The 27,832-nt window shown below is 40.1% G+C and overlaps 1 protein-coding gene across 1 annotated transcript in view; it reads left to right on the plus strand.

Annotated features, from left to right (window-relative positions):
- The window catches only part of LOC126259818 (DNA-directed RNA polymerase III subunit RPC1), a 249,392-nt gene that overhangs the window by 29,675 nt on the left and 191,885 nt on the right, over positions 1–27,832 (plus strand). The window contains exons 3-5 of the mRNA XM_049956862.1: positions 9,532–9,681; positions 12,556–12,805; positions 16,493–16,733. Of these exons, the coding sequence (XP_049812819.1) occupies positions 9,532–9,681; positions 12,556–12,805; positions 16,493–16,733 (641 nt within the window). The remainder of the gene's footprint in view (positions 1–9,531; positions 9,682–12,555; positions 12,806–16,492; positions 16,734–27,832) is intronic.

Genomic DNA, 27,832 nt, shown 5'->3' on the forward strand with positions numbered 1-27,832 from the left:
ACAAACACTTTTCTTGCCATTGCCACTCTGCATTTTATATCCTCTCTACTTCAACCATCATCATCTATTTAGCTGCCAAACAGCAAAGTAAAATTTGAAAATAAACTGAGAAAGTTTCTCCTTGAGAACTCCTATTCTGCAGAAGAATTTCTATTCCTGTAATGTGTAAAAGGTGGTTGATAGGAATTACTAACTCACACCTGTACACATTTTTTCTTATATTAAAAAAACACCTTAGAAATTTGCGATGTGATGTAAAATGACTGATTCTACCTCATTACAATCTATCATGCAAAATGATGGATGGAAATGTAGCTAATTAACTCAATTAAGTTTTGGCAGCATGAGCATGAAAATCATTAATCAGTATAGTGACTTGTTCCACGTCCCGAAGGTTATCCTTGATGTGATCTACAGAACATGATGAGTGAATGAATTGTTAGTGTTGTATATAATTTTTTATAGCGAATTGTCATATGTTGCAATTTTCTCTCCCTTTTAGTTTCTTGATCAATGACTTGAAGTTGAAACTGAATGCATTCATAATGTTGGTGTTCCACATTTGTACCTTGAAATGGCATTTCGTACTGAGAGAGACATAAGTAATTTTTTTTGTTTCAAATAAGCTACTGTTTGTGTTATTCTGGCAAACTGTGTGTACTGGACCCATTACCTGCCTTTTCTCCCTTCAATAAAAGTGGTCATGGTTTGAAACTTTTTTTTTTTTTTTTAAAAAAGGTTTATTTTTACATAGACAAATGTAATGTGAACCGTTACACAACATAAAAGCACAGGACAACTACAAAAAGAATCCAAGGCAACAACTGTAGCAGTGGGCCAAAGATTAATTTTGTAGCACAGGTATGGATTCTAATATATAATTTCCAATGACCAGGAAACTTTTGTTTAAAATATTCAGTGCTTGCCAAAATGATTGATTATAAACTTCAGAAGTACTTTGAATTCTTTGCTGAGGCAAGTTCAGGGGTGTAGGGGTAGACTGTGGTAGAATTTGTTTTGTCTTTACAATGTGGTGTAAATTATTCCTTATGTTATCAACCAGCAAGACTACGTGGACAGCTTTTTTTCTATGGTATTTGCTAGTATAGTATCATTTTTTTGTACATCAACATGTAGGGAAACTTTTATTTTCCTTTTTACTTTTTCCCTTAATTTTTGGAGTTTAACCATTGTATACCCCTTTTTGCAGCCCTCATTAAATGCATGGAATTTAAGAGTGAGCACCCTATTGCCATGAAGTAACATTTCTAGAGTTTGTAGGCCAGAAAATGTGGCTACCAACATACAGATAGCTGCTGTTTTTTGCTTAGACTATAACTTGTTACCAATTTTTCCTTCCTATTTGAACAAAATCATGTTAGTAAGAAGAGTAATAAAAGTGAAAACTTAAAATCTAAGTAATATTTTAATAACAACAAATTTTAATTAGTGACCAAATTAAAAAAAAAAAATGAAAAATTTGCATTATAACAGGAAAAATACCTAATAGGAATGAACAATGTACTGATTTCATTTCACCATGTTATAGCCCATATTTTAAAGATTATTTTTAATAAAACAGAAGATTTTGAAGATAATATTTTTCCTTTTATATGAACACATTTTTGAAACAATGAAACACAAAACTGTAAGTACCAAAACACAATTTTTTTGTGTTAGTGAATTTACTAACAGGTATTAGGTAATTTTATTTACAATCCTTATGCCTTAGTAGAGTATTTAGAGACCAAATTTCACTATTATTTATCATTCTTCTTCTTCTTCTGATTGTTGTTATTATTTAGTCTCCCCCCCCCTTAGGCAGGTTTTTACATAACATTGGGTCTCCATCTTCCTTTATCTCCTGCCATTGTCTTTGTCATTACGTAACTGTTTTGCACTTTGGCTTTATCTGTCAACTGATATCTTTTCCTCCCCCATTTTTCTATCCCATTTTCTATTCACCACCCCTTCTAAAGCATATTTTGGTAAACATTGTCTTCTTTGACCAGTTCTTTTTTTTAGCTTTAAAATCCTCTGCAATATTTCTTTTTACAGTCCTTCGTAATAATTCTTCATTCTTAACTCATTCTGTGCAGCTTATTTTCTCTGTCCTACTCAATACTCATATCTCAAAGTCCTCAAATCTCCTTTCCACTTCCTTAATGTTCCTATTTCCACATCATATAAATCCACTCTCCACACAAAAGATTGAACCAGTCATTTTCTCAGATCCGTTCAGTTTTCACATAGCGGGGTGGTGCATTGGTTAACACACTGTACTTGAATTTGGGAGGACAATGGTTCAGTCCCCATCCTGCCAGCCAGATTTAGGTTTTCCATGATATTCCAAAATTGTTTCAGACAAATTCTGGGATGGTTCCATTGAAAAGGGCATGACCAACTTCATTTCCATCCTTTCGTAACCCGTGTTCATGCTCCATCTCTAATGACCGTGCTGTCAATGAGACAAATTCTAACCTCCTTTGCTTTTTTCTGTTCAGTTCCCCTCATAAACTTCTTTCTGTTAAATGCTGCTTAGCCATTGCATTCTAGTTTTAATTTCTTGTGTGTGTGCCGTATTCTCCTTTATGAAGGTGCCCAAGTATTTGAAAGTATTATCGTGGTAAACTGTGTCCTTTCATACTCTTATGGTCAACTTCTTTTCCTCCAAGCAAATGACCAGTCTCTCGTTTTTTCTGCACTCAGAGCTTTGTTCATTATCAATTCATCTTTAGCTGATAGCACTACCCCAGCAGTGAATTTTATACATTACAGCTTTTTTTTCTGAGCGATGTGCCTATTTATTTGTCATTTGTTGTCTTCTCCAATTTTTACCTTAACATTCTGCTCCATATATAGGCTTTAATCTAACCCTCTTCCCTTCCAGTCTATTCCCTTTTCTCTCAAAATTTGTAGGTCTTATCCAATTTTACTCTGTCACATGCTTTTTCGAGCTGATGTAGGCTCTATAAACTTCTAATTTCTTCTAGAGGCACCTCTCTTCTATTGCTCGTAATAAGTCAGTTTTATCTTTTGTTCCTCTTCCTTTTATAAATCTCTGTGGTTCTTCATCTATAAAGCTGCCTATTCCCACATATATTCTCCTGTTGAAGACACTCAGTAATTCTTTCACTACTGTAGTGTTAGGCCGATAGTCCTGAATTCTTCGCTTGAAATGGCATTTTCTTATTAATGTTAATAAGAAGTTCTCTGGCCACTCCCTTGTCGATACCCTTTGTTACACAAGTATGTAATTTATTTTATTCCCATACTTACTCTACTTAGATTAAAACAACTTTGTGTTTGAGAAATGTTAGTGATGGGGTGTGGAGACGATGGCTTGCACACAACATCCACACATCCTTCCTCCATGTGCAGCCCCTGTCACGTAGCAAGGCTCTGCTGCTTGTGCCTGCAGATCAGGCAATACAGTGAGCACATGGAGCCCAGCTATGCTGTGATTGGCTGATGCCCAGTCCCTACTACTCAGCTCACCGTTATTTCAATTACAGAGTTGTTTTAATTGAAGTATAGGCTCTTAAATACTTCTGCTGGCAGTTCATCCACTGAACTTGCATTCACATCTTTCATTTCATTAAGAGATTGGAGTGTTTGTTAGGGGCTGATGACTGCTGTATTTAGCTAGTGTGACAGTGTTTTGACTACTTGAGCAATGTCTGTTCTGGACCTTTTACTTATCTGTTCTGGACCTATTACTCCATGCCGCTACATCTGACACTGCTACCTTAACACTCCCTTATTAGACTGGGGTAGATATTCAGCCATGCACCTCTTGTGATTTACTTCAGTGTCCAGCTATGCCGTGCCCTGTTCTTCTTTGCCATCAAACTTCTTTCTTCTCTGCAGATTTCAGTAAGTGAAGTGGCTATAAAACAAAACATTGCTCTGTACTTAAATAAAATGTAAATTGGTTCCAATCAACTCTGTATATTGTCACAAACTTTGATGAATGGTTGCACATTATATGGGAACTTTCTCAAAGACCACTTGTTAACATTATGTGAATAGTATACAACAACAATCGCTTATATACATCTTATTTGTCTTCCTTGGTGCCGGATATCTTCCATGGTACCAGAACTCCTTCATTCCTCCTTGCTCCACAGAGAGTACAGATTCTCTCTAGCAGCTAGACCCTGCACCTGTTGAGTAATACGTTCCCACAGTATGTGGCCCAATGTTTGCAGACTAACTGCGATCATGCACATCTTTATTCTGAACTCTATATTTGATGTACGAGATACATGCCCTTCCATGAATGGCATGGGTAGCTACATATTCCTCCACTAAGAGAAAAGATGTTATGATGATACACTCAACAATTAATCATTACAAACATACATATCCTCTAATGAGAATTTTCATAAACTCGATTGTTTTGTATTTAATAGCTCCCTTATTTTAGTTAGCATGGTGACACAGAGTGTACCATAATTACATTGCTTTCTTTCAGAGTACTTTCAGTTTGGAGGAAGCACTTGTTGTACATCATTTTAAGATCAAACATCAAATTATGCCAAGATTCAAAAACTTGTGCTAATCAACAGAGTAACAAATGTTTACTTTCTCAGTTTATTATCCAGTTTGGAGGAGATGCTCCCTTAAGCAGGTTTCTTATTCCTTTTCTTTGCGAATATTGCCCTTAAGTATTTCTCCCTTCTTGTAGGCTACTATTCCGGGGATTCAGTACTCTTTGCCTCATATTTGGTAGGCCCAGTCGGTGTGATGTACCTCTTCTTTCTTCTGAAGTGGGTGGAGTTCTTCCCTTGCATGGGTCCTCCCGAACCTGGAATGAGCTCCTGTCTTTGGGGATTACTTACCCATAACTTTCTATTTGAAGTATGTGACCTTCCTTTTCCACTACTTTGTTGAGTACTTCAGTACTTCTCCCTTTCACTTCCCCTCATCTTAAAGCTGCATCCTTTATGAAACTCCAGCTATCTCCTGCTTTTCTGCCATGGGTTCTCCTGTACATTTTCTCCCCTCCAAAACTCCTTTTCCTTCTTAGTGCTGGCTTGTCATTTCCATGTGAAGCATATTAGTATGTCACCTTGTCCTATTCCTCCCTCCCGATGAAACAATGACATGCATAGCGAAAGAATACTCCCAAATCATATTAGTTTGCGCATAGTCTGTAGGTGAATATATTTGTGTGTGTGTGTGTGTGTGTGTGTGTGTGTGTGTGAGAGAGAGAGAGAGAGAGAGAGAGAGAGAGAGAGAGAGAGAGAGAGAGAGAGAGAGAGATATGTAGTACACACAAATCCCACACCACCTCTATAAAAGTTGAACACAAACCCACCCGGAACACTTCAAATTAGTGAAAAAGTTAACAAAAATATAGTTGGTCAATTATCGAATGAGGTGATAGCACTACCGATGATTAATCTCCCTTAATAAAAAAAATTCACGTACAAACCCAACCCTAGTTTTTACCATATGGTGGTAAGTAATCTGCCTCTTTGGTGAGCAATTTTACACTAAAGGAATTCATAACAACAATTGATTAAATAACATTTGACAGTATTTGTTTACATACTTTCACCATTAAGAACAATCTTTGTTGTTACTGTGTTTCTTTCCCAAGTTTAATTTAATGGTGTCATATACTGTTTTAATATTTCAGTATTATATAATCCCTTTTCGTGACCAGTTTCTGGGTAGATCTAGAAAACTGCATTGGGATGTGGTACATTTAAAACTTTGAAAGGACTGCTATATCGAGGGCAAAACTTGTGTGTTTCTTTCCTCAAATTTGAGCTGTGATGTACTTCCTTAATTAGTACCAAGTCATCCACATCAAACATAGGTGTCGTAGCTTTTTCATTGTATTTACGCAGGTGTTTATCTGCTGCTTGTTGTAAATTGTCTTTTCAATATCATCTAAGTTGCCTCCCTGTACGTTATCATCATTGTCATCTGGCCATTTAAATAATTTCAACAGTGACTTGCTATAAATTTACCTTTCATTATTTCAATGGGAGATAAATCAGTAGACAACCGTGGAAGTTCATTAAGTATTACTTGGAATTCTGGTGTTTTCCATGCCCAAGTTGTATGTCTGTCTGAACAGTATGCCCTACATAACCTAATGATTTCTTTTGTGATACGTTCACAAGAGTTACTTCGCAGGTGGTATTTAGAGATAGCAGTTTGTCTAACATTTTCCCATGCTAAAAAAAGGCTTTACTCACAAACTGTGTGCCATTGTCTGTCAACAATATACGTGACTTTCTTACCTCTGAGAAATATTCTTGTAGACATCTAGTCACGATCTCTGTGTTGGCATGCTTAACAGGATAGAGTTTAACATATTTAGACCAACACTCACCTAGTACAAATATATATGTTAACTCCCGGCCCCTACTCGTTGGTAATTGGTCAAGGAAATCAGCAGCTGTGAGGTCTTGGAAGCCTTTAGGTATTATCAGGTATAATTTGTACTTTATCGATTGATTGTTGTCTTTCATCTTTTGGCAAGTTTCACATGGACATAGTACAGACAGTACGTCTTGACTTAAGTCCTTAAAATAGTAAAATTTTACAATATGTTGAACAAATTTTCTTACCCCCCCAAGTATCCATACCCTTGATAAATAAACATAATTAAATCTTGTTCTACAGATTTCGGTATACATATTTGAAGTCTAAGGTTTTCCACTTATCCCCAAAATATGGTTTGTCAGTGATACAAATCATTCAGCCCAGTGGTAAGTGTGATAATGTATCAGGAAGTACATCTACATGTATACTCTCTTAAAAAGCTCATGACAAACCATTTAAGAGATTAAAAATATTAACAGGCTATTTTAGTTATATTTAGTTTGTATTTTTTATTGGTCCTTTAGTCTAGAAAAGAAGATTACCAAGACCTGTCAACATAAGATATTATCCTTGTTGTATATTGCTGTTTTCTCTCCAGTGGATAAGCATACCATTTAGTGTGTGAGAATGTACATGCATCAATGGATTACTAACATTGACTGAGGTTAGATGTAAAATATATTGTGGTATTGCGAACTTCACTATGGTTGGCCTCTCAGATTTCAAAACAGTCATGATTGTTAAGAATCCATCTTACTGGAGCTGGATATTGACCTTTTAGGTGTTGGGAGAGTTACCACATTGTCACTAGTCACAGGTTGCATGAAACAGGGGAAAAACATCATCTGCCCAGCACAGCTGTCAAAAATGACTGATAAAAACAAAAGAACTTTGAAGCAGAATGTGACCAAAAGCAGAAGACAACATAACCCCACATGTCATCTGAGATGGACGCACGTTTACAGGAAGCTTCCGTCAAAAAAAGTGCCCTAACTGAAGTACATATGGCAGACATTCTCTATAAACTGGCCATTTCAGAAGCTTTGATTGCACTAGGGATGCTTGAAAAAGAAGTACAGTGCGTTTCAATGATGTTGTTAAGTACAATGTTTTACCATCGTATTGTCTTAATGGGTGGGTTACAGGGTGAAATTGTTCCAGTAGCCTGATTGACCATCTTCAGCCAATGCTGCTAACTGTGCTTTGTGCTAAACAGCTTGTAATTAAGTATGATAATGCTTCCATTCATTCATTTGGAATTGTCTGAGCTGATTTAATGAACAGAATTATGACATAACACACCTTAGTCCTCTAATCTGAATATGATTGAACCTCTCAACAATATATTGAAAAGGATAGTTGCTACTTACCATGTAGCGGAGATGCCGAGTCACAGATAGGCACGACAAAAGACTGTCAGATTATGAGCATTTGGCGAACAAAGCCTTCATCGGAGATAGCACATACACACATGCTCATGCATACACAACTCACTCACACACACACATGACTACAGTGTCTGGCTGCTGAGGCTACACTGCAAGCAGCTCTGCATAATGGGAGAGGCAGTCGGGTGGTGGGGCTAAGGAGGGGGAGGCAGGGAGGGGGAGGGATAGCAGGGTTGGGGGTGGGTAACAGTAAAGTGCTGGTGGGAGCATGCTGGGTCGAGGTGGAGAGTAGGGCAGTCTGGAGATTAGATGGATGGAAGGAGAGGGGGGGGGGGAGGGGGGGGGGAGAGGTAGATCTGCACGAATGCCCACCAACAAAATGTGGTCAAGAAATAATTGGACCACCTGTTGCTGAGCAGGCCACCCAACATGACATTCCTCATTTCAATGACGGCTTCACAGCCTGTGCCATCTGGATCCTTCCCACAAACACCAGCTTTTCTGAATTGTGCAGGTGGGAACTCTGCAATATATCATATGTTCCCATAACCCTCCTGGCCACAACCTTCGTTAGTCATTGTCCTTGCCCATCTAGCCCCTTCCCTATTACCGTTTTAGCACTGCACAGCTCTCTATTCCACCAACACACCCAGTCTTTTTACTTCTCTCCTTTTCCACTACCCCTCTCTCCCTCACATTCCATCTAACCTCCAGACTGCACTTAGCTGTCCTACTGTCCATTTCATCCCTGCACACTCCAAGCAGTACTTTATCGTCCCCCACCCCTACCCTGCTATCTCTCCCCTTCGCTGCCACAGCCACCTCCTTACCCCAACGTGGTTGCCACATCCATAATATGCTGCTGCTCATAGTCTGGCTCCAGCTGCCAGAGACTGTGGTCCTGTGTGTGTGAGTTGCGTTTATGTGCCCTACTCTTGTTCATACACTTATTCTTATTGTGTGAGTTGCGTTTGCGCGCGCGCTCGTGTGTGTGTGTGTGTGTGTGTGTGTGTGTGTGTGTGTGTGTGTGTGTGTTGGTTGAAAGCTAACTTTCTGACAACCTTTTTGCTGTGCTTTTTTGCAACTCAACATCTCTGCTTTATGGTTAGTAGCAACTACCCTTTTCATAATATTGTTACATTCCATCCTTGATTTTCCATTGTTTTTTTTATGTAAGTAGTTGTCTTTTTATTTATTTATTCCAGTCTTTGGCTGAAAGGACTTTTATATTTTGTTTACTGGTTTTGATAAATTACAATCATCCTCAGATGATATTTAGCCAAGAAGATGAACATCACAAAACATAAGAAATGATGAAACTGACAGAGAAATAATTGTATATGACCCATATGACAGGGCTAGTGTTGGCACACTGCCACTGAGCCGACCCTACAGGTCATGTACAATTACTTTTCTTTCAGTTTAATTATGTTTTATATTTTTGGGTGCTGCTATTATTTGTTATAAATTTTATTGTTTTTTATTCAATTTTATTAACAAAGACTGATCTGTGGACAATCATTATTGTTCAGAACTAGTAATCCGTTAAAGTATTTAAAAAACCTTTGGTCAAAGACTGATACAAATTCAAAATTTAGATTGCTGTACTCATCAGTGGTGTAAGTGTTTCAGTTCTCACGCAATTCTACACTAAGATTATATATGGTTTCTGTATTTCATTTACATTACAGTTACTGTTTTAATCTAATTGTTTAATTAATACAATATGGTCATTTACTTTTTAGTATGGTCAGAGGAAAACTACAAATGATCAGTATGATATTTATTTTCTGTATAGGGAGTCAATCAGAAAGACGCAGTATGTCTGACTTGTGGAAAAGGATTAAATGACTGTGTGGGGCACTACGGATACATTGATTTGGAGCTTCCAGTTTTTCATGTAGGATATTTTCGATCTGTCATTACTGTGCTTCAGACTGTTTGCAAGGTACGTCAGTTCACATTATTGTACCATCCTCAGCTTTAAGAAATGTAGCATATAGTATGACCCACTGACTCTGTTCCTCCATCCCCTTCATTAGTGGGGAAGTTGTATTACTGTATTAGATTACATAATCGTACCTTTCTTTAGTTGAGAGATACACTGTGACAACAACAAATAATGGTCTGTCAGATCATAGTGCACAAATACCAACATAGCAAACAATTAGGGCAACCTTATCCCAATAATGAAACGTAAAATATAAGGACAGAGCTTTACTTCCAACACAGATATTGATAGATAATCTGAAAAGGCACACTTGGCAAGAAATCGTATGATAAGGGTAACTTGAATGACAAGATGAAATGTTAAGTAGTGCAGCGATTAAGATGTTGGCCTCACATTTGGAAAACATGGGATTCAAATGCTTGTCCATAGATCTCGTATATAAGAATTTTTAACATGTTGCAGCCCTGTCAGCAACTGTGATAAATTAATATTTCAAAAATCCACCTCAGTTGCGAAGTATGTGTCGTGTGTCCACAAATCATTTCAGGCAAGTTTCCAACAGTCCCTTGAAATAAGTCACAGCTAAATTAATTCCAAACCCTCATCCAACTGTACTAAGGCTCCATATTCAGTGACACTGACATCAACAGGATTTTAAATTCTAACATATTTTGAATGATAAATATAACACTTTCCTAAAAACCCCAGTTGCTTCCCTTGAGTGTTCTCCATTTAAAAAAGCAGACTTGTAGTATGGCTAAGCAGAGTATAATTCAAAAGGTAATGTGACCTGTGTCGTAATACACAGGGCAGTTACACCCCAGTTGCAGAATTTTACTATAGGCAATACTGAAAACTGGTGATGGATATCCTCAGGTAGGTTAAATCTATTAACTATGATAGAAGAAGATTGTTCACAGAAGAATATAGGCTACTATACAGTCTGTTTTGAAAGAGGCCTCAAACAGGTGCAGAAGAGACTGTATATCTGCTGTAGTAAAATTTTAATGTTAGTGAGCCACCACAGATATGCAAAGTTTATGACCACCATTCCATTGATAATTGGCAAATTAAATTTAAAACAATATTGATGCACTCTTTGGAATCCTGAAGTCAGATCAAACATAAGGGGTGAAAGGTGATGTGCAGCTGGTGCAGAAACCGAACTGCACTCTTCAAGAGAACATGAAGAGGCAGTAATTGAGATATGAATGACAACTTTAATGTTTAATATCTGTGTATTTTCTCTGTACGTTGGCAAACAATAAAGGAGACTAAGCAGAGAATCAAAAGGGAGATTTTAATTTCATCAAGAAGAAATAATAGCTTTTGGCACTGCCAAAGAAGTTAGAAAATCAGTTGAATGGAATGGATAGTGACTTGAAAAGGGGTTAGAAGATGTACATCCACAAAAATATACCAGTGGTAAGAGGGTGTTGTTGAATTAAATTAGATTAGTCGAAATGAATCAGATTAAAAAAATGAGATGCTCAAAGTGGGAGACAAATTTTGTTATTTGGGCAGCAAAACCACTGGCAATGGCAGAATTAAAATGCATGTAAAATGCAAGACAAGATTTTCTAAACAAGTAAAATATGCTAATACTGAATATAAATTTAATTATTAGAAGTCATTTCTGTAAGTGTATGTTTGGAATGTAACCTCATATAGAAGTGAAGTGTGACTGAAAAAAATGTCATACAATAACAGAGTAGAAGGTTTTGAGGTATAACACAGAAGAATGCTGAAGGTTAGATGGGTAAACTGAGTAGAAAGGTACTGAATAAAATTGCACAGAAAACAGCTTTGTTGCCCAACGCCAATAAAAGAAGAGATATGTTGATAGGACACATCCTGAAACATGTACTGAAATAATTAATTTGGTAATGGTAGGAAGTGGGAATGTGGGATAGTAAAACTGTAAAGGGATACCCAGACTTGACTATGACAAGCAGATTCAAATTATATAGGATGCAATAGTTATGCAAATAAGAAAAGACTTGCAGAAGAATGACCAATGTGGTGCACAGCACAAACCAGCCTTTGTACTGATTACACCACCACCACCACCACCACCACCACCAGAAGAAAATAAAATCTGTTGCAAAGGTGGAATGAAAAGCGACACAAGACAACTTTCTGCCTCATGTTGTTGTGATTAGGATGGTAGGAGTTGGCGGATTGTGTATTTTGTTTGTAACTGCATAAGTTATGAAACATTAAGGTTTTCAAACAGTAATTACTGCCTTCAGTTGTTTGATAGTAGACTTAGAAGAAGGCCACTGTAACTACGTGGTGAGATGTTAAGAATGGTTTAAGCAACATCACTAAGGACTTGCACTGAAATAGAAGTAACAGGAAAGGTAGCAAGAGGTGAACTACAAAACGACTGATGGAAGCAAACTTCAGGGAAGTGAGTTCAGGAGAAACTCACTGCGGGTATAACATTTACATACCACTTTCACCTGAAAAGTGACTCGGAAAAGTTTGATCTCTGTATGCATAATACTGGCTTTTCACCTTATTGCACCTGGCCTCAAGGTACATGTGGCTTCTTAAAGATTACAATCATGTCTGATCAAGATAATGTCTTCTGTGTTGAACATTATTAACTTTCTCATATGCAGTAGGTGGCTCACAGACTAGGAAGTGCCACGCGTCGTTTCTTAGCTATTCACTTAAGGTTACATGTTAAAAGAAAATGTTCTCTCTCTCAGTGATATATAGATATGTTTTCTTGTTTTTTTGAATTCCACATGAGATGAATTTTGAGTATTAGCATTTTTTTATCCTGTTTGGAGACAGTTTTGGGTTTATTTTTTGTAATGTTATGGTTTTATGCAAACAATTATGTATTTTAATTTTCTTCAGAGTTGTTCCAGAGTCTTACTGCCAGACAAAGATAAAAAACCATTTAGAAATAAAGTAATGAACCCTGCAATACCATACTTGACTCGGAAAGCTTTAAGAAAGCAGATATTGGACAAATGCAAGAAGATTACAATTTGTCCTCACTGCAGTGAGCTAAATGGTGTCGTGAAGAAATGTGGTTTGTTAAAAATCGTCCATGAACAGTACCGTTCGAAGAAGAAGACCGATCCTCTGGTGCAACATAAATTAGGCAAGTTTTAAATACAGTTTCAGTGTAATATAGTTCCTGTATTTTTACTTTATTTATCTGCATCTGCACCCTTCAAACCACTGTGAAGTGCATTGCAGAGGGTACTTCCTATTGTACCAGTTATTAGGACTTCTTCCTGTTCCATTCACATATGAAGTGCAGAAAGAATGATTGTAATCGTGTCTTCATGATACCTACAGGAGAAATGCGTAGGGGGATTGTGTACCTCAGTGTACTCTTGTCCCTGTGTTTTTACATTACATTTAGTATTTTTTTTAAACTGTTATTTAAGGCTGAAATAATGTAAGGCATTTATTACCAACTTCATTCAAACCAACAACCACCTGTGAGGTATATTTGAGGGTTTACTTTCTCCTCATACAAGTTGGGTGTACCTTAGCATTTGCATTGTGTATCCTACCCCCTACCCACATGTCCTGCTCCCCAAGAAGCCCTCTCTGACATTTCCCAACTATTCCTGCTTTCATCTCTGAAGAAGGAATCTGTGGTTTTAAAGGACAGGAAAGAAAAAGAGCACTTCTATTCTTATGTGCAATGTCTCTCTTATCTACTGTAAGTTAGGCATTATAGATGTGAGTACTGGCCAGTGTGTCTGTCTCTTTGTAATTTTAAATAACTACTGACTTAACTCTATGTAAATTTAACAGTTTTCTGCATAAAATTAAAAAAAAAAGAAATTTGAATGTAATTCCATCCGTCTTGCGCTCTTCAGCACATTCATTGTATCTTTTTGCATTATAATGTTTAAAAGTTGTCTTTGTGTAAAGGGGCAAAGAAGTTGTACAGTACTGTAACACATGTAGAATTTGTTCACCATGACCTGACTTGAGTTGTCTGCAGGAAGCAGGTAGCTATGTCTGTTGTTACCTAACACATTGACAGCCATGGGTGTGGTGTTGGTGGTGGTGGAGGGGAAACAAGCTGCATTTTCTTTGGGCAGTGGTGGCCCCACGCATTTTCATCATGTTTTTATTGCTCTCCCAATGAAGTAAAGACCGACATAGGAACCGCATCATAACTCATGTTGAGTTTTTATAACACAACATAATGTACCTTAACACAAATCTGTCATCACTTCATAATGGTTGTTGTGAACATAGGTACTGTACTTTTGGATTTTTAAATGTTGGCAAAGGCAGAACACAAAATCCTGCAACCTGAATTTGAATGACTTCTACCAGTCCAGAACTTAGTAGTCCTGGCTTAGGAAGTCATGAGCAATTACTAGTGTCTGTGAGTCTTAGTTATTATGACCATATGAAACCTCAATCGTCAAGCCGTAACTGTTGGGTCTTTGATTGTTTTGTGAAACGGCTCATTGGAACAACAACAAATGAAATATTAGTTCACTTTATTAAACAGTTGATAAAAATATTTACTTAACTTGATACAATCCTTTGCCACTGGAGTGTTTGATAATTTAGAGCTGTCATTGACTTTTAAAGCATCACTTGATGCACTAATTAACAAACTCTTCACTTGAAGTACAATGTTCAAAATTTGCCAAAGTACATTTTTGTCTGAGACTTGAATAATTCCTTAATCCTACTTGATGATGTTGACTGCATCAGCTGGGGTCACAAATTGGGACAAAGCACTTCCATGCTAAGCTCGATATTGACCTCTGCGTGAGGGCGCTGTGGTGCTGAGACAGAAGCATGGCATTCAGAAGCCCCTCCCATTCATCACTCCAGATTGCAGCAATAAATCAACAGTGTCTGTGATATCAATGCATATTAGCAACCTTGGTGTGGCACCACAGTCTGTGAATGATACCACAATAGTGAGTAGTGGTATTTTATATTCTAGCCGTAGCTTGGAAAACTAAAGGATGAACACCTACATAGTCTCATTATAGTACACAGTTCATGCCTCACCAAGGTCTTCAAAGGTCAGTATCACTGACATTATTCACCATTTGAGCATTAAGCTGGCAACAGTTGTATTTAAAACCAATCATATACTCGGCCCCTGTGCTGAAGCTGGCAGATGGCCACGTATCGTTCAGCAGCACCTTCTTGTGGTTCACTAGACATGAAAATTATTAGCCACTCCACAGTCCCTACCATTTCATAGTCTACCTTTACAATTGCCCTGACCAGTGGGATCACTTGGGGTTTGTTGAAAGTAGGACCTAGTGGCACTTGTGTGGCTGGAATTACTATTCTGAACCATTGGTGGAACAAATTGTATCCCTGGTTACTGAAGAGGCCCAGAGTAATTTTAAAATTACTACATCAAAGAAGCTGTTGTATCCTATACTACTTTTGAAGCTGTTGTTTTACAACATTTTAGGTGAATGCTGGAAGTATTTCATAATATATGTGGATGGTTCTGAATTGGCTTGATGTAACCGACTTTTGTAAAATTGCCTGATTCTTCTGTCAGGATTTGCTTACCAGATGAATTCACAGTTAATAATTCAGAGATGTATGAAATCTGTAGGGCATTGGAGCAGATGAAATTCCTCATTTGATTTCACTTCCTAGTTGCACATTCATGTTTACGGGATATCCCAGGAGGAGTGGTTAGTATTCAGGGAAATGAAAGAAATGGCCATTCAAAGCAAAAATAATCTAGTAAACTATGGCTCTAAAGTACATACCTTAAGATCTATGAGCACTTATTCATCTTTGCTGCTGTGAAGCATCTCTTCTACTGAACAAATGCCCTTAACCCTTGGTTTGCATTTTAGAGCCCATGTTTACTAGACATTTCTTTCTTTTTTGGCCCATACTACCTCCTCCCAAAATATGGAAAGCAAAGAGGTTGCATTAAGAAGAGATTGATGTCACAGTGATAAAGATGAAGTGTTCACAGCTCTTAAGGTATGAATGAGTCCATGTGTACTAGACTTTTTGCTTTGAATGGCCATTCCTGTCATATCACTGAATACTGACCATTCCTCTTTGGACACCCTGTATAGTGATTGGACCTCTGAGACAAAAGAGTGCAAACTATCCAGGACTTCCTCCTTCATCTACAGAAGCAGAGGAAGGAGATTTCATTTTTCTTAGTAACAACATGTATGGAAATTGAAGAAAATAGTGCTACAAATAAAGCAGCAGAGTATGCCTGTATGATACATACTGTGGCACATTGTGGTGTACCCTTTTATGCCACAATTTGGAGATAATCAAGAAGACTCTGACTGTGCCAGTCCTTTTCCTGATGTCTGACCTGAGGAAAAGTAATTCTAATGCGTCTTGGAATAGTGGACTGCTCTATGATGCATGTGGAGCAGGAGAAACCACCATTGTGTATTGTTTGTGGCATACAGATAACTGTTGGCCTCATTTTAAATGAATGTGTTTTATGCTGTAGAGGCTAGTTAACTGTTGAGCTGCACTGTATTTGAGGACATGTTGGTAGAATTGTGGTATGGGTCTTAAGATTCATTTTCACCTCCAAAAAAGTTGTAACCTGGGTAACAAAAATGCTATGTATTCTCCATAGATTAAGGATACCAAGTTACTTGTTGATGTTTATACTGTATAACAATACTGAGAGCTAAATTTGCTATTGCAGTAGTATGCTAATAAAATTTATTGAATGCGACTTCCTCAAGCAAGGGTAAGGGCTAGTAATTTTACAGAATCAGACTGTGTAACTTCAAATTACAATGTGAATTATGTGAGAACTAATGAAAGATACCTTCATTTTCAGCTGCTTATGCAAAAGTTGTCGAATATAATCGTGAACTGGAATCTGCAGTTGTCAATGGATTGGCTCATATATTCAATCCTCTTGAGGTTCTGCACATTCTGGAGAGGATACCAGAAGAGGATGTTCCTTTACTGCTTATGAACCCATCTTGTGGTAGTCCAAAGGACCTTATTTTGACAAGGATACCTGTGCCACCACTATGTATAAGACCATCTGTAGTGTCTGATTTAAAATCAGGAACGTAAGTACTTCACAGTGACAGTATTACCATATTCTCTTAAATTTGCATGTTAAGAATACAACAGATTTTTAAGAAGAGAGATTTTACTGAAGAATGGTTTCATTAAACCCTTTTTGTGTTATTTCATTTTATCACTATGTTGTTTCTCATTTGTAACCATATCCTCCTGTTTCCCATCATTTCTGCTCTTTTCTCTCTCAAATTTTTTTCTCTCTCCCTTATTAGGATTCTTCCCGCGCACCTATCTCTCTAGTGTCAATTGTTCTCTTGCAAGGCACATTATAACCATACGTCTTAACGTCTACTTACCTGTGGCTCTGCTGTAGTTATAAGCAGAAAGAAAGAAGACAGTGACAGCAGATGTTATCGATATAGCGCAGATGTAACTGCCGTTTGCCTTGTGACCTTATAAAAGTGCACTGACTTTCACATAGTTGTAGTATCAAGGCAATGCCGATGATAAATGTGTAAGGATTTTTAAATTACCTTTCATACAAAGGCACAACAGTGAAGTAAGAATTTTAGGGCTTTATGTGTACTACCTTAGCATTATTGCTGCCTGTACCCATGACACTTTTTTTTTAAATGTGGTCAAATGTAAGATCTTCAGAATGTTATAGAGAATAGAGATATTTCAGTATGCTTGACCTGCACTGAGCTTTTCTCCTCCATATGAGAATGAATGAGTTTTCGTGCTCCTAAAGAAAGCACTAATCATGACATTAATAACAAAAAAACTCGATTTTTTTCTGTGTAATGGTGGCTTTGTTACTTTTTCAATATTAAAAGTGTAAGGGGCAAAAGGTAAACTTCAGCACGTAGTTGAGGAACTGAGTGGTCGTTAGGAACATGAACAAGATTGGGAATATTAATAAGCTTTGGGATAATGCCCTTCAGAGCTGACTAATACAGAATACACATACACTCAAATTATAAATGGTTACATTGTCACAGCCAGCTTCATTTACTGGTGCTGCAACTAGATAGGAGTAAGGGGTTGTATTGGGTGGAGTGATGAAGATAGAAAGGAGTCTTGGAGGTTTGGAGGGAAGGTTGGTTGACAGCTGAGAGGGAGAGTCAGCAAGCGGATGGGACAGGAATGTAGCACCCATGAATTTGCCATGGTGCAGGCAGGGGAACTGCATATGGTGCACAGTTTCATGAAGGAGTGAATTGGGAGGGGAAATTGACCACTTGAAGAGGGAGACATATGGATAACAGGGTGTGAGTGTAGAATGAGTTGGGGGTGGGGGGTGAAGATCAGCTGAGAGAGACTGGTGGCAGTAGCATTGCGGGATCTTAGTTGCTTCTCACAGTTCATACCTCTATCCAATCATGAGACTCCCCTACTCACACTCAGTTATCTTCCAGGAATTCCTTACCACCTTTCCTAAGTCCCTACCCAAAAAACACAAACCTATTGGAGAAAAGGATATCAATCCACTACCTTACATCATCATCCCCGTGGCTGAAGACTCCCATATTGCCTTTATCATTTAGCTACAATATAGCAGGTTAACAACTGGAAGGAGTTAATTCCATAAATTATCTGGGAATACGCATTAGGAGTGATTTAAAATGGAATGATCATATAAAGTTGATCGTCGGTAAAGCAGATGCCAGACTGAGATTCATTGGAAGAATCCTAAGGAAATGCAATCCGAAAACAAAGGAAGTAGGTTACAGTAGGCTTGTTCGCTCACTGCTTGAATACTGCTCAGCAGTGTGGGATCCGTGCCAGATAGAGTTGATAGAAGAGAGAGAGAAGATCTAACGGAGAGCAGCGCGCTTCGTTACAGGATCATTTAGTAATCACGAAAGCATTACAGAGATGATAGATAAATTCCAGTGGAAGACTCTGTTGGAGAGACGCTCAGTTGCTCTGTACAGGCTTTTGTTGAAGTTTCGATAACATACCTTCACCGAAGAGTCAAGCAGTATATTGCTCCCTCCTGTGTATATCTCGCGAAGAGACCACGAGGATAAAATCAGAGAGATTAGAGCCCACACAGAGGCATACCGACAATCCTTCTTTCCACGAACAATACGAGACTGGAATAGAAGGGAGAACTGATAGAGATACTCAAGGTACCCTCCGCCACACACCGTCAGGTGGCTTGTGGAGTATGGATGTAGTTGTAGATGTAGATGTAGATGAACTGTCATAACTACCTGTAAGAAAGTGTCTGTCAACTGCCTTACTGTTACACCTCCAAGCCCCACCACTGTGATCTCGTCTCAAATGTCCAGCATAACACCAGTTCCTACTCAGATCCTTAGTCCTGTCCCAGAACCTCTTTCCTGAATCCCTCTTCATCTTAACTACACCTCCCCCCACCTACAACCCCCCCCCCCGACACACACACACACACACACACACACACACACACACACACACACACACACACAGAACCCTTCTACATGCATCCCAGAATGCATAAACCTAACTGCCCCAGATACCACTTTAAATCTGGTTACACTGCCCCCATAGGATAAATCTTCCCCACAGTGTATCTTCTGGTATCAAAGATGCAAGCTATTTCCCTCATCACCTCTCAATCATCCCCACTCCAATAAAAGCTGGAAGGAACCCTACTGGTTGCTGTTGATGCTGCCTCCCTATACGCCAACATCCCCCATGCCCAAGGTCTTGCAGCTTTTGAATATCACCTCTCCCATTGTCCTCCTACTGACTCCAGCGTGCCACCTCATTTGTTATACATTGCACATTGCATCCTCCAATGCCAAGTTGGATATGAACCATCTAGTTCCTCTTCCTAGCCACCTATGGTCCTGTACCCCTCGTCTCGTTCAGCCCCATTGATATAGCCTAGTAATGTGGACTTAGGGCCAAGACACCATAGCCTCATTCCTCCACGACTTCAACATCATTTCACTTATCTGCTTCACTTGGTCCTATGCAGCCCAGCTTGCCACCTTTCTTGATGTTGACCTCTACCTCGTCGATGCTCCATAAAAGCTTCTGCCAATATAATGCCTACTAACCATCAACAATACCTCCATTTGACATCCGTTTTATGCTAAAACGTCCCTTCCATACTGTCTGCCCACTTGTGGATGGTGCATCTGAAATGAAGAGTAAGCCATTGTCCAGTATGCTGAAAGTTTTACTAAGACCTTCACTGACAGACATTACCTTCCAAATCTAGTTTGTGAAAACAGATCTCTCTTGCCATATCCATACATACTTAGAATCCTCTTATCACCCCTTAATTAGTACCCACCAAAATCACCCTGGTGTGGAACAACTTTATCAGATCCTTCATACAGGCTTTGAATACCTATAATTGTGCACAGAAAAGAGAAACATCCACCTGCAATACTCCCCACCTCTCCCGAAATGGTGTTCTGCCATCCACCCACTCCACGGGCTCAGCATTCGTTTGCTGTGTCTGGGCTTGGTGACCCCAGGTTCCTGAACTGGGGACTGGTAAGTACCACCAGTCCTCTGTTATTGTAGGCTCCGGGCAGTGGTGGAACATTCTGTGTTTCGGAGAACATGGGCCTTGGCATCACCGTCTGGACGGCAAGGAGGGTACACACCTCTATAAAAAAAACTCAGCCTCAAAGTGTGCTATGTGCTGATGAGGTGAATAGCTGTTCGGGTAAAACAGTCTAGTGGACAACCTCGGGAACCTGCCCCCCCCCCCCCCCCCCCCCCAGTTGTATAAGGCTTGCTCAGGCATGCAGGGTTCGGCCTGGGTCGATGTTTGTTTCCTTAGCATATCATGAGATCCCTATGAAAGGGTCTCATAAAACAACTACTACTGATGGGATGGATGTACCGTCAGGTAGTACCTACACCCACTCATTAAAGGGAGCTCGTTTGGTCACTTCTCCTGAGAAGTAATCTCAGAATCATAGTAACAGATCACTAGTGACCCATAACACTTTCAGCGTAATCAAGAAAAGAGGGGGAACCTTTCAGAAGTTCTCCCCTTTCTATAGTCAGAAGCATTGGCGGGTGTTGCTGGGCCCCTAAAAAGTGTTAAATGACTTTGTAATGGAACACTTGTAATTGAAACTGTTGATTCCAAATCAAGTATCTAAGCTTTTGGGATATAAGATCTTAGGTGACTACCCAGTCTAGGCTTGGTTGCATAGCACTATTAACTTCTAAAGGTATGATTACCTGCTCTGATATAATGGAAATGGACCATATGGAGTTATGTGAAGAATGGAAAAAATATGGGTGTTGTGGAAGTGCAGAACTGTATGAGCCCAATGGCACGTTGGAAAAATCTGCAACATTTATTGTAATGTTTAACACCTCAGAATTTCCTGAACACATCCTTGCAGGCTATATCCATCTTAAGGTTCACTCGTTTGTTCCTAACCCAATGTGATGCTTCAGATGTCAAAGATTTGGCCATACCATTATGGGATGTAATGGGCGTGCAACCTAAGTCACATACCACTGCCCACCATAAGAATCCTACTAAGCCATCCCCTCAACCCAAGCAACCAACTGCTCCCATAAGTAAGGAAAAATGTTCCTCAAAAAGTAGTTCAGAGGTGAACAAAGTTAAACCTTCAGATTGGCGAGCTCCCTACCTCTCAAATGGGGACTTTATTCTTGAGGAAATTGATTTCCACTTGGAGGGACTGCAGAACCGGGCACCGGCTAACACTCCCCCTGAGCTGCCGGGTAAATCACTGCCTCAGAGAGAGAAAGACAAGACCAACCATCACTAATCAATGGCTCCCACAGGGAGTTCTGTGTTGCATTTGAATATAAAGGGATTGTGATGATATTTCGAAGAATTACAACTCCTGGTCCAGCATCTGCTGATTCTGCATCTGTTTATAAGAAAGCAGTCACTGACACACCTGCATTAAGGGGTTACCACCCCTACGGGAAGGACAATGTTACTGAAGACAGGGCTAAAGGTGGAGTGGCTGTTTTATTGATGACAGATGCCACTCCTCTCCTGTCTCTCTTACCACAGCCAATCAAGCAATTGCCATGAAAGTTCTAGCACCCTTTAACATCACAGTATGTTCTTTATATCTTCCACCTCATGATCCTTTGGATGCAGACACACTGACAGACTCTTTTGGGCATTCCCATGTCCATTCCTCCTTGTTGGGGACTTCAGTGCATACAATGTACTGTGGGGCACGGCTAGCACTTGCTCCAGGAGTCGAATTATTGAGCAACTCGTCCATTCTGAGAATGGCTGCCATTTGAACTCACCTCAGATGAAACACTTTTCCACAGTTACAGAGTGTTTTTCAGCCATTGACCTTTGTTTTTGCTCTCCAGCTATTGCAGAATAGGTTCAGTGGGAAGTGGCTACAGATTTTCATTCTAGTGACCACTCCCTAATGTGGATCCATCTGCCGACTAAGACGGTGGTCAACAAATGAACACGGAGATGGATGATTTGAAGGGCAAATTGGTTAAAGTACAGTCGACAGGCTATTTTTGAACAAAAGGATTGTGCACAGGAGACGGTGGCCCATATCACTTGTGAGATCCCATGGGCTGCCACAGAGTCCATCCTACAGTCTAGTAACCACCTCAGATGATGGCCTGTATCTTTGTGGAATGATGAATGTTGCTTGGTAATCATAGCCAGACGAACAGCTTTGTGGAACTTCAAACACCATCCAACTATAGAAAACATTCATTTATTCAGAACTGCAAGAGCACACATGAGCGATTGATAAAAGACTAGAAAAGGGATTCCTGGGAGATATTCATGACTTCCATTAATCGGTACGTTTCTACTGCACGAGTTTGGGAATCAATAAGGTGGATTTCTGGCAGGGGCAATACACGACCCCTTACGGCCTTGTTGAGAAATGCGGTCTTGGTGGACGCACCTAAAGACATGGCTCAGTTTTAAGCTGAAGACGTTTTTACAGTTACTGTGTCATCCAGACAAGCTCCTGCATTTCAGGTGTTCTGTACAAACGCTGATATGAGCAAGCTCCATTTTAGTAGCATAGTGAGGAAGTTTACAATCTTTGATTCTCCCTGTGGGAACTGGAATCAGTTCTGTCCATGGCCAGAGGCACTGCTCCAGGGCCTGATCAGATTGAATAAGCCATGCTCCGTCATTTGTGCCCTGAAGCAAAAGGACAGCTCCTCTCATGTTTCAGTCAGATCTGGTGTGATCGACAGTACCCCATGACTTGGAAGGAGGCAATATTAATTCCATTATGGAAACCAATCAAGGGCCGTAGTGTCCCTAACAGGTACCAGTGTGGGTAAGACTCATGAACGCCTGGTCAACGGCCTCCTTGTCTTGCTGTCTAAATCCTGAGGTCATGTGAGCTGCTCCCAGTGTGGTTTCAGGCACTATCGTTCCACGCTGGACAACTTAATTCTGTTGGAAACAGCAATATAGGAGTCCTCCTTAGGCTGAAACCATGTGGTTTGTGTGTTTCTTGACATCAAATAAGCGTCCAATACTACTTGTAGGTACAACATCCTTCAGCAACTTCATGAATGGGAACTACGTGGACATGTACCCCTTGTTATCCAGTATTTCCTCAACAACTGATGCTTTTGATATTGGTGATGCCTTGTCTTACTGCTATATTCAAGAGAATGGGATCCCCCAAGGCAGTATACTAGGTGTCACATTATTTGCCACTACTATCAATGGCATTTCCTTCACAGTCAGGAGCCCTGTCAAATGCTTTTTCTCTTCTTCCGATCATACATTGATGACATGGCAGCTACGGCTGACCACCATGAGACTGGAAACTGGAACAAGACAACTAGTTTTTGGTTCTCACCAGAGAAGACTACATGTGTCAGTTTTAACCATGCTTGTTGAAATTTTAACCAATCAAAACTGTGTGCTTTTTGGGTTTATTATTTGACTCAAAATTAGATCGGCTCCCACAGCTGAAAGACCTATGAACTAAGGACTTCCAGTCATTAAATATTTTGAAATGACTTAGCGGGAAAGCACGGGGAGCCGACAGGTCCTGCCTCCTGCAGTTTTATAGGGCATTTGTTTGATCACGTTTAGATTGTGGCAGTGTGGTCTGTGGATCAGCCCCTATTTCCTACCTCAAGATGTTGGACACTGTACACCATGAGGGCATTCAGATATCGACTGGAGCCTTTTGTACCAGCCCAGTTCACAGTCTTTCTGCAGAGGCTGATGAACCACCACTTTGGATTCAGCTACGCATCCTTTTGGCTTGACAGGCATTTAGAGCAGTGGTCCAACCCAACCTAGAACAGTTGTTCAGGAATCGGCTCCATGAAACCAAGCCATTCGGGATATGTGCTACTGACTGTCTCAAGGATCTGGATCTGTCAGATCTCTGAATACACTGCAAGTGATGGACACCTTGGTGTCTTCAGAGATACAAAGTGATTTTAAGCTTGACATGGTACAAAAAAACTCGCACTTTAGATTACGTTTTTACAGCTTTGTTTTCTTCCGTTTTGAGTATGTACCACAGTTTTATCATTGTTTGTTCAGATGGATACCAGCAGGAGAATGTCCTCGGTTGTTCCACTGTTTTCCGTGATACGGCTTTCAGAGTGTGTCTTCCAGAACAATTTACGAAATATGATGCTGAGTTATATGGCATTATGATGGCACTTGAGAGAATTCATGGACATCACTGTACAAGGTTTTTTGTCTGTTCCGACTTGCTTAGTGCACTACAAGCACTTCACCAAATATATCCAGTAGACCAGTTGATTCAGCTCATCCATGACTCCTTACAGTGGCTCCAACATCTTTGCCAGGAGGTGATCTTTTGCTGGGTGCCTGGATATAGGGAAATGACATGGCCGATAAGACAGCCAAGGAACTTGTCAGGATGGTGTTGTCCATCGCTGTCTCGTCCTGTAGTGTGCCACCATCTCATTTTCTGACAGGCGCATTGTGCGTCAGTGGGGGACTGAATGATTGAAGGTGACAGTGAACAAACTGTGGTTGCTTAAATCGACCAAACAAGCATGTCGTTCTTAATGTCAGCCTCTCTGCTGGAAGAAGGTCCTGCTTACCTGGGTGCACATCAGATGTAGCTTTTTAACACATGGCTTCCTCCTCAGTGGGAGGAGGATCCACCACTCTGTGAGGCTTGAGGTGTGCCATTTTCAGTTCAGCGTATTTTGACAATGTGTCTTATATACTAATATCAGGGCAGCCCTCAGTCTTGATGGAGATCTGCTCTCCACCCTTGCTGATATTGATTCCAATGTTACAAGAGTGGTGAAATTTTGTGAACTGTCAGGCATCACCCCTAAATTGGTGGTGAAGGGAAGCAAATTTTAATGCATTATAAACTGACTTTTCATCAGGGCGCTAATGACGATGTTGAGCACACCTCACCTAAAATCATCATCATCTATAAAAACATCATGTCAATCTGTGTGCCACACGCACTCCAGTGCGTTGCCCCACGTCCTACCCCTGTGAGAGACCCAGTGCAAGAACTGTTTTACGCACTCACTTAGTACATCCAAGCTAGTTCCTTCACAACATATCCTATCCTATTAGAGGAAGGGGCACCAATAAAAGCACTCACATCATATAAAGGCTCCGTTGTCAACTTTTGTGCAACCTTTTATGTAGGGATACTATCAACTATTTGTGAACATGAATGAATGGCCACCACCAAACTTTGATTTAACCACCCACTAGTGCAATGCCTTGCAGAGCATGATATGCTTGACTTTTAATTGCCATTTGGTTTCTCTTCCCCCCTTCGCCCCCCCCCCCCCCCCCTCATCCGCCTTCTTCAATATTGTCTTTTCTGAACTATGTAGGTGAGGATTGGTCTTATAACATATTCTTCAGACCCTTAACCCTCTGGGCCTCAGCACCTCTCCCACCTCAACCCCTACCTCTAAGCACCCCACTTCGCTCACTGTACACTCACACCCTCTTCTCCACATTCTCTCTACTTCTGCTTTATCTGTCCCTCCCAATCCATTCCTCCATGTCATAGTGTGCCACATTCAGCTCCCCCTGCATGCGGCCAGCATGAGCTCAACTGTGCCACCTTCATATCTCATCCTCTTACTGCCTCCCACTCATTTTCATGTGCCTATTGATCACTCAGTGCCTCAACTATGAGTGTGTTGTTACCTTAGGTGCACAGCAATTAAAATTCCCATCTGACCATCAAGATTTAGGTTTTCTGTGGTTTTTATTAAATTGCTTAAGGCAAATGCTGGGATGATCTCATTGAAAGGGCACAGCTGATTTCTTTCTCTATTCTTCCCTAATCCAAGCTTGTACTCTGTCTCTAATGGTCCTGTTGTCGACAGGACTTTAAACTCTGATCTGCCTTTCTTTGATAAAACATTCAAATACTACTTTGTATAAAATGAAAAGCACATCACTGGCACAAACTTAACATCCATAGCTTCCTGCCTCCCTTCAGACTTTTCTTCCCCTTGTGGAACTGTTTGTGCACTGCTGAGTGTCACTGAACTGTACAGTAAATCATAGAAGAACTAATTGAACTTTTGCCAGAAAGCATTGGGTGAAGTTTTGATTGATTTTAAGTGCCCAAAAGATAACACCAATTGTAAGTCATTGAAGGGCTGTCAGTAATTATTTTAGACATCCCTGAAGATGTAATTTATTATATGTACCTACACTGATCAGCCAGATCATTATGACACCGACCTACTATTGATATAAACCCATCCAGGCGATAGCAACATCGTCTGACGAGAAATGACTGCTAGTCAGACCCATGGACTGTGCATATAATATCAGTCAGTGTGCTGTGTGTAGGAAGGGTAAGGTGTGTGATCTATCTGAGTTTGATTGAGGGCAAATTGTGATGGCCCAGAGATTCAGCATGAGCGTTTTGGAAACTGCACAATTTGTCAGTTGTTAGAGAAGTACTGTGGTGTCTTCACCACATGCCGAAACCAAGCTGAAGCCACACCCAGACGTCATGGGGTTGAGTGGCCACCCTTCATTACAGATGTCTGGTGTCATAGGCTGGGAAGACTTGTAAAACAGGATGTGAAACTAACATCAGACTTTAATGCTGGGCAGAGTACAATTGTGTATGAACACACAGGGCACCAAACACTCCTAACAATTGGTCTCCACAGCCAACGACCCATGCATGTGCCAATGTTAACACCATGACATCACTGGAATGGATGTGTGACCATTGACACTGGACATTGGCACAGTGGGAGAGCATTGCATGGTGTAATGAACCCTTACACCTTCTTTATTATCCTAATGGTAGGTTGTGAACCCATTGTCTTCAAAGGGAACAGCTCTCTGACATCTATACTGTGGGATGAACTCGAGCTGGCGGCAGCTCCATTATGCTCTGGGGAACATTCACATCAGCATCCATGGGTCCATTGGAGCTCTGTGCAAGGCACTATGGCAGCCAAGGAGTATCGTACACTGGTTGCAGACCATGTACACCACTTCATGACGATCATTTTTCCTGATGGCAGTGGCACTTTTCAACAAGTTAATTTGCCATGTCACAAGGCCAGGAGTCTGATAGAGTGGTGTGACGAACACAGTGATGAGTTCCAGTTGATGTGCTGTCCCCCCAGCTCACCAGATCTGAACCCAATTGAACACATCTGCGATGTGATTGAACATGGTGTCAGAGCTCATCGCCCCCCTCCTTGGAATTTTTGGGAAATAGGTGACTTGCGTGTGTAGATGTGGTGCCAACGCCCTCCAGCAACCTACCAAGGCCTCATTGCTTCCATGCTATGATGCATCACCTCTGTTATCTGCTATTAGGTAGGTGGTATAAATGCTCTAGCTGATAAGTGAAGACATGCTGCTGTTTGTCTGCAATATTAAGGAACTAGGTTTGATTTGAGGCAGTGCCAAGTTAAAATACGGAATTCCATCACTTATGTTTCAATGTTCATGGCAATTTTCAAGAAAATTTGCACTAATCGCATCTTTTATGTGTGCCTGTCTGCGACTCAACCTTTCAGCTATTTTGTGAGTGCTCTTTACTCCTAAATTATATACATTCCAAAAGAATATTCATATTTGAAACAAAAATTGTGTTTTCTGTTAGTATATTTCATTCCTGGCTTTCATTAAAGTTTTCATTTCATCTGAGTATGAAATTACAGTTGTGAAATA

This window comes from Schistocerca nitens, chromosome 1, assembly GCF_023898315.1.
Source record: "Schistocerca nitens isolate TAMUIC-IGC-003100 chromosome 1, iqSchNite1.1, whole genome shotgun sequence".
NCBI classification, from domain to species: Eukaryota; Metazoa; Arthropoda; class Insecta; order Orthoptera; family Acrididae; genus Schistocerca; species Schistocerca nitens.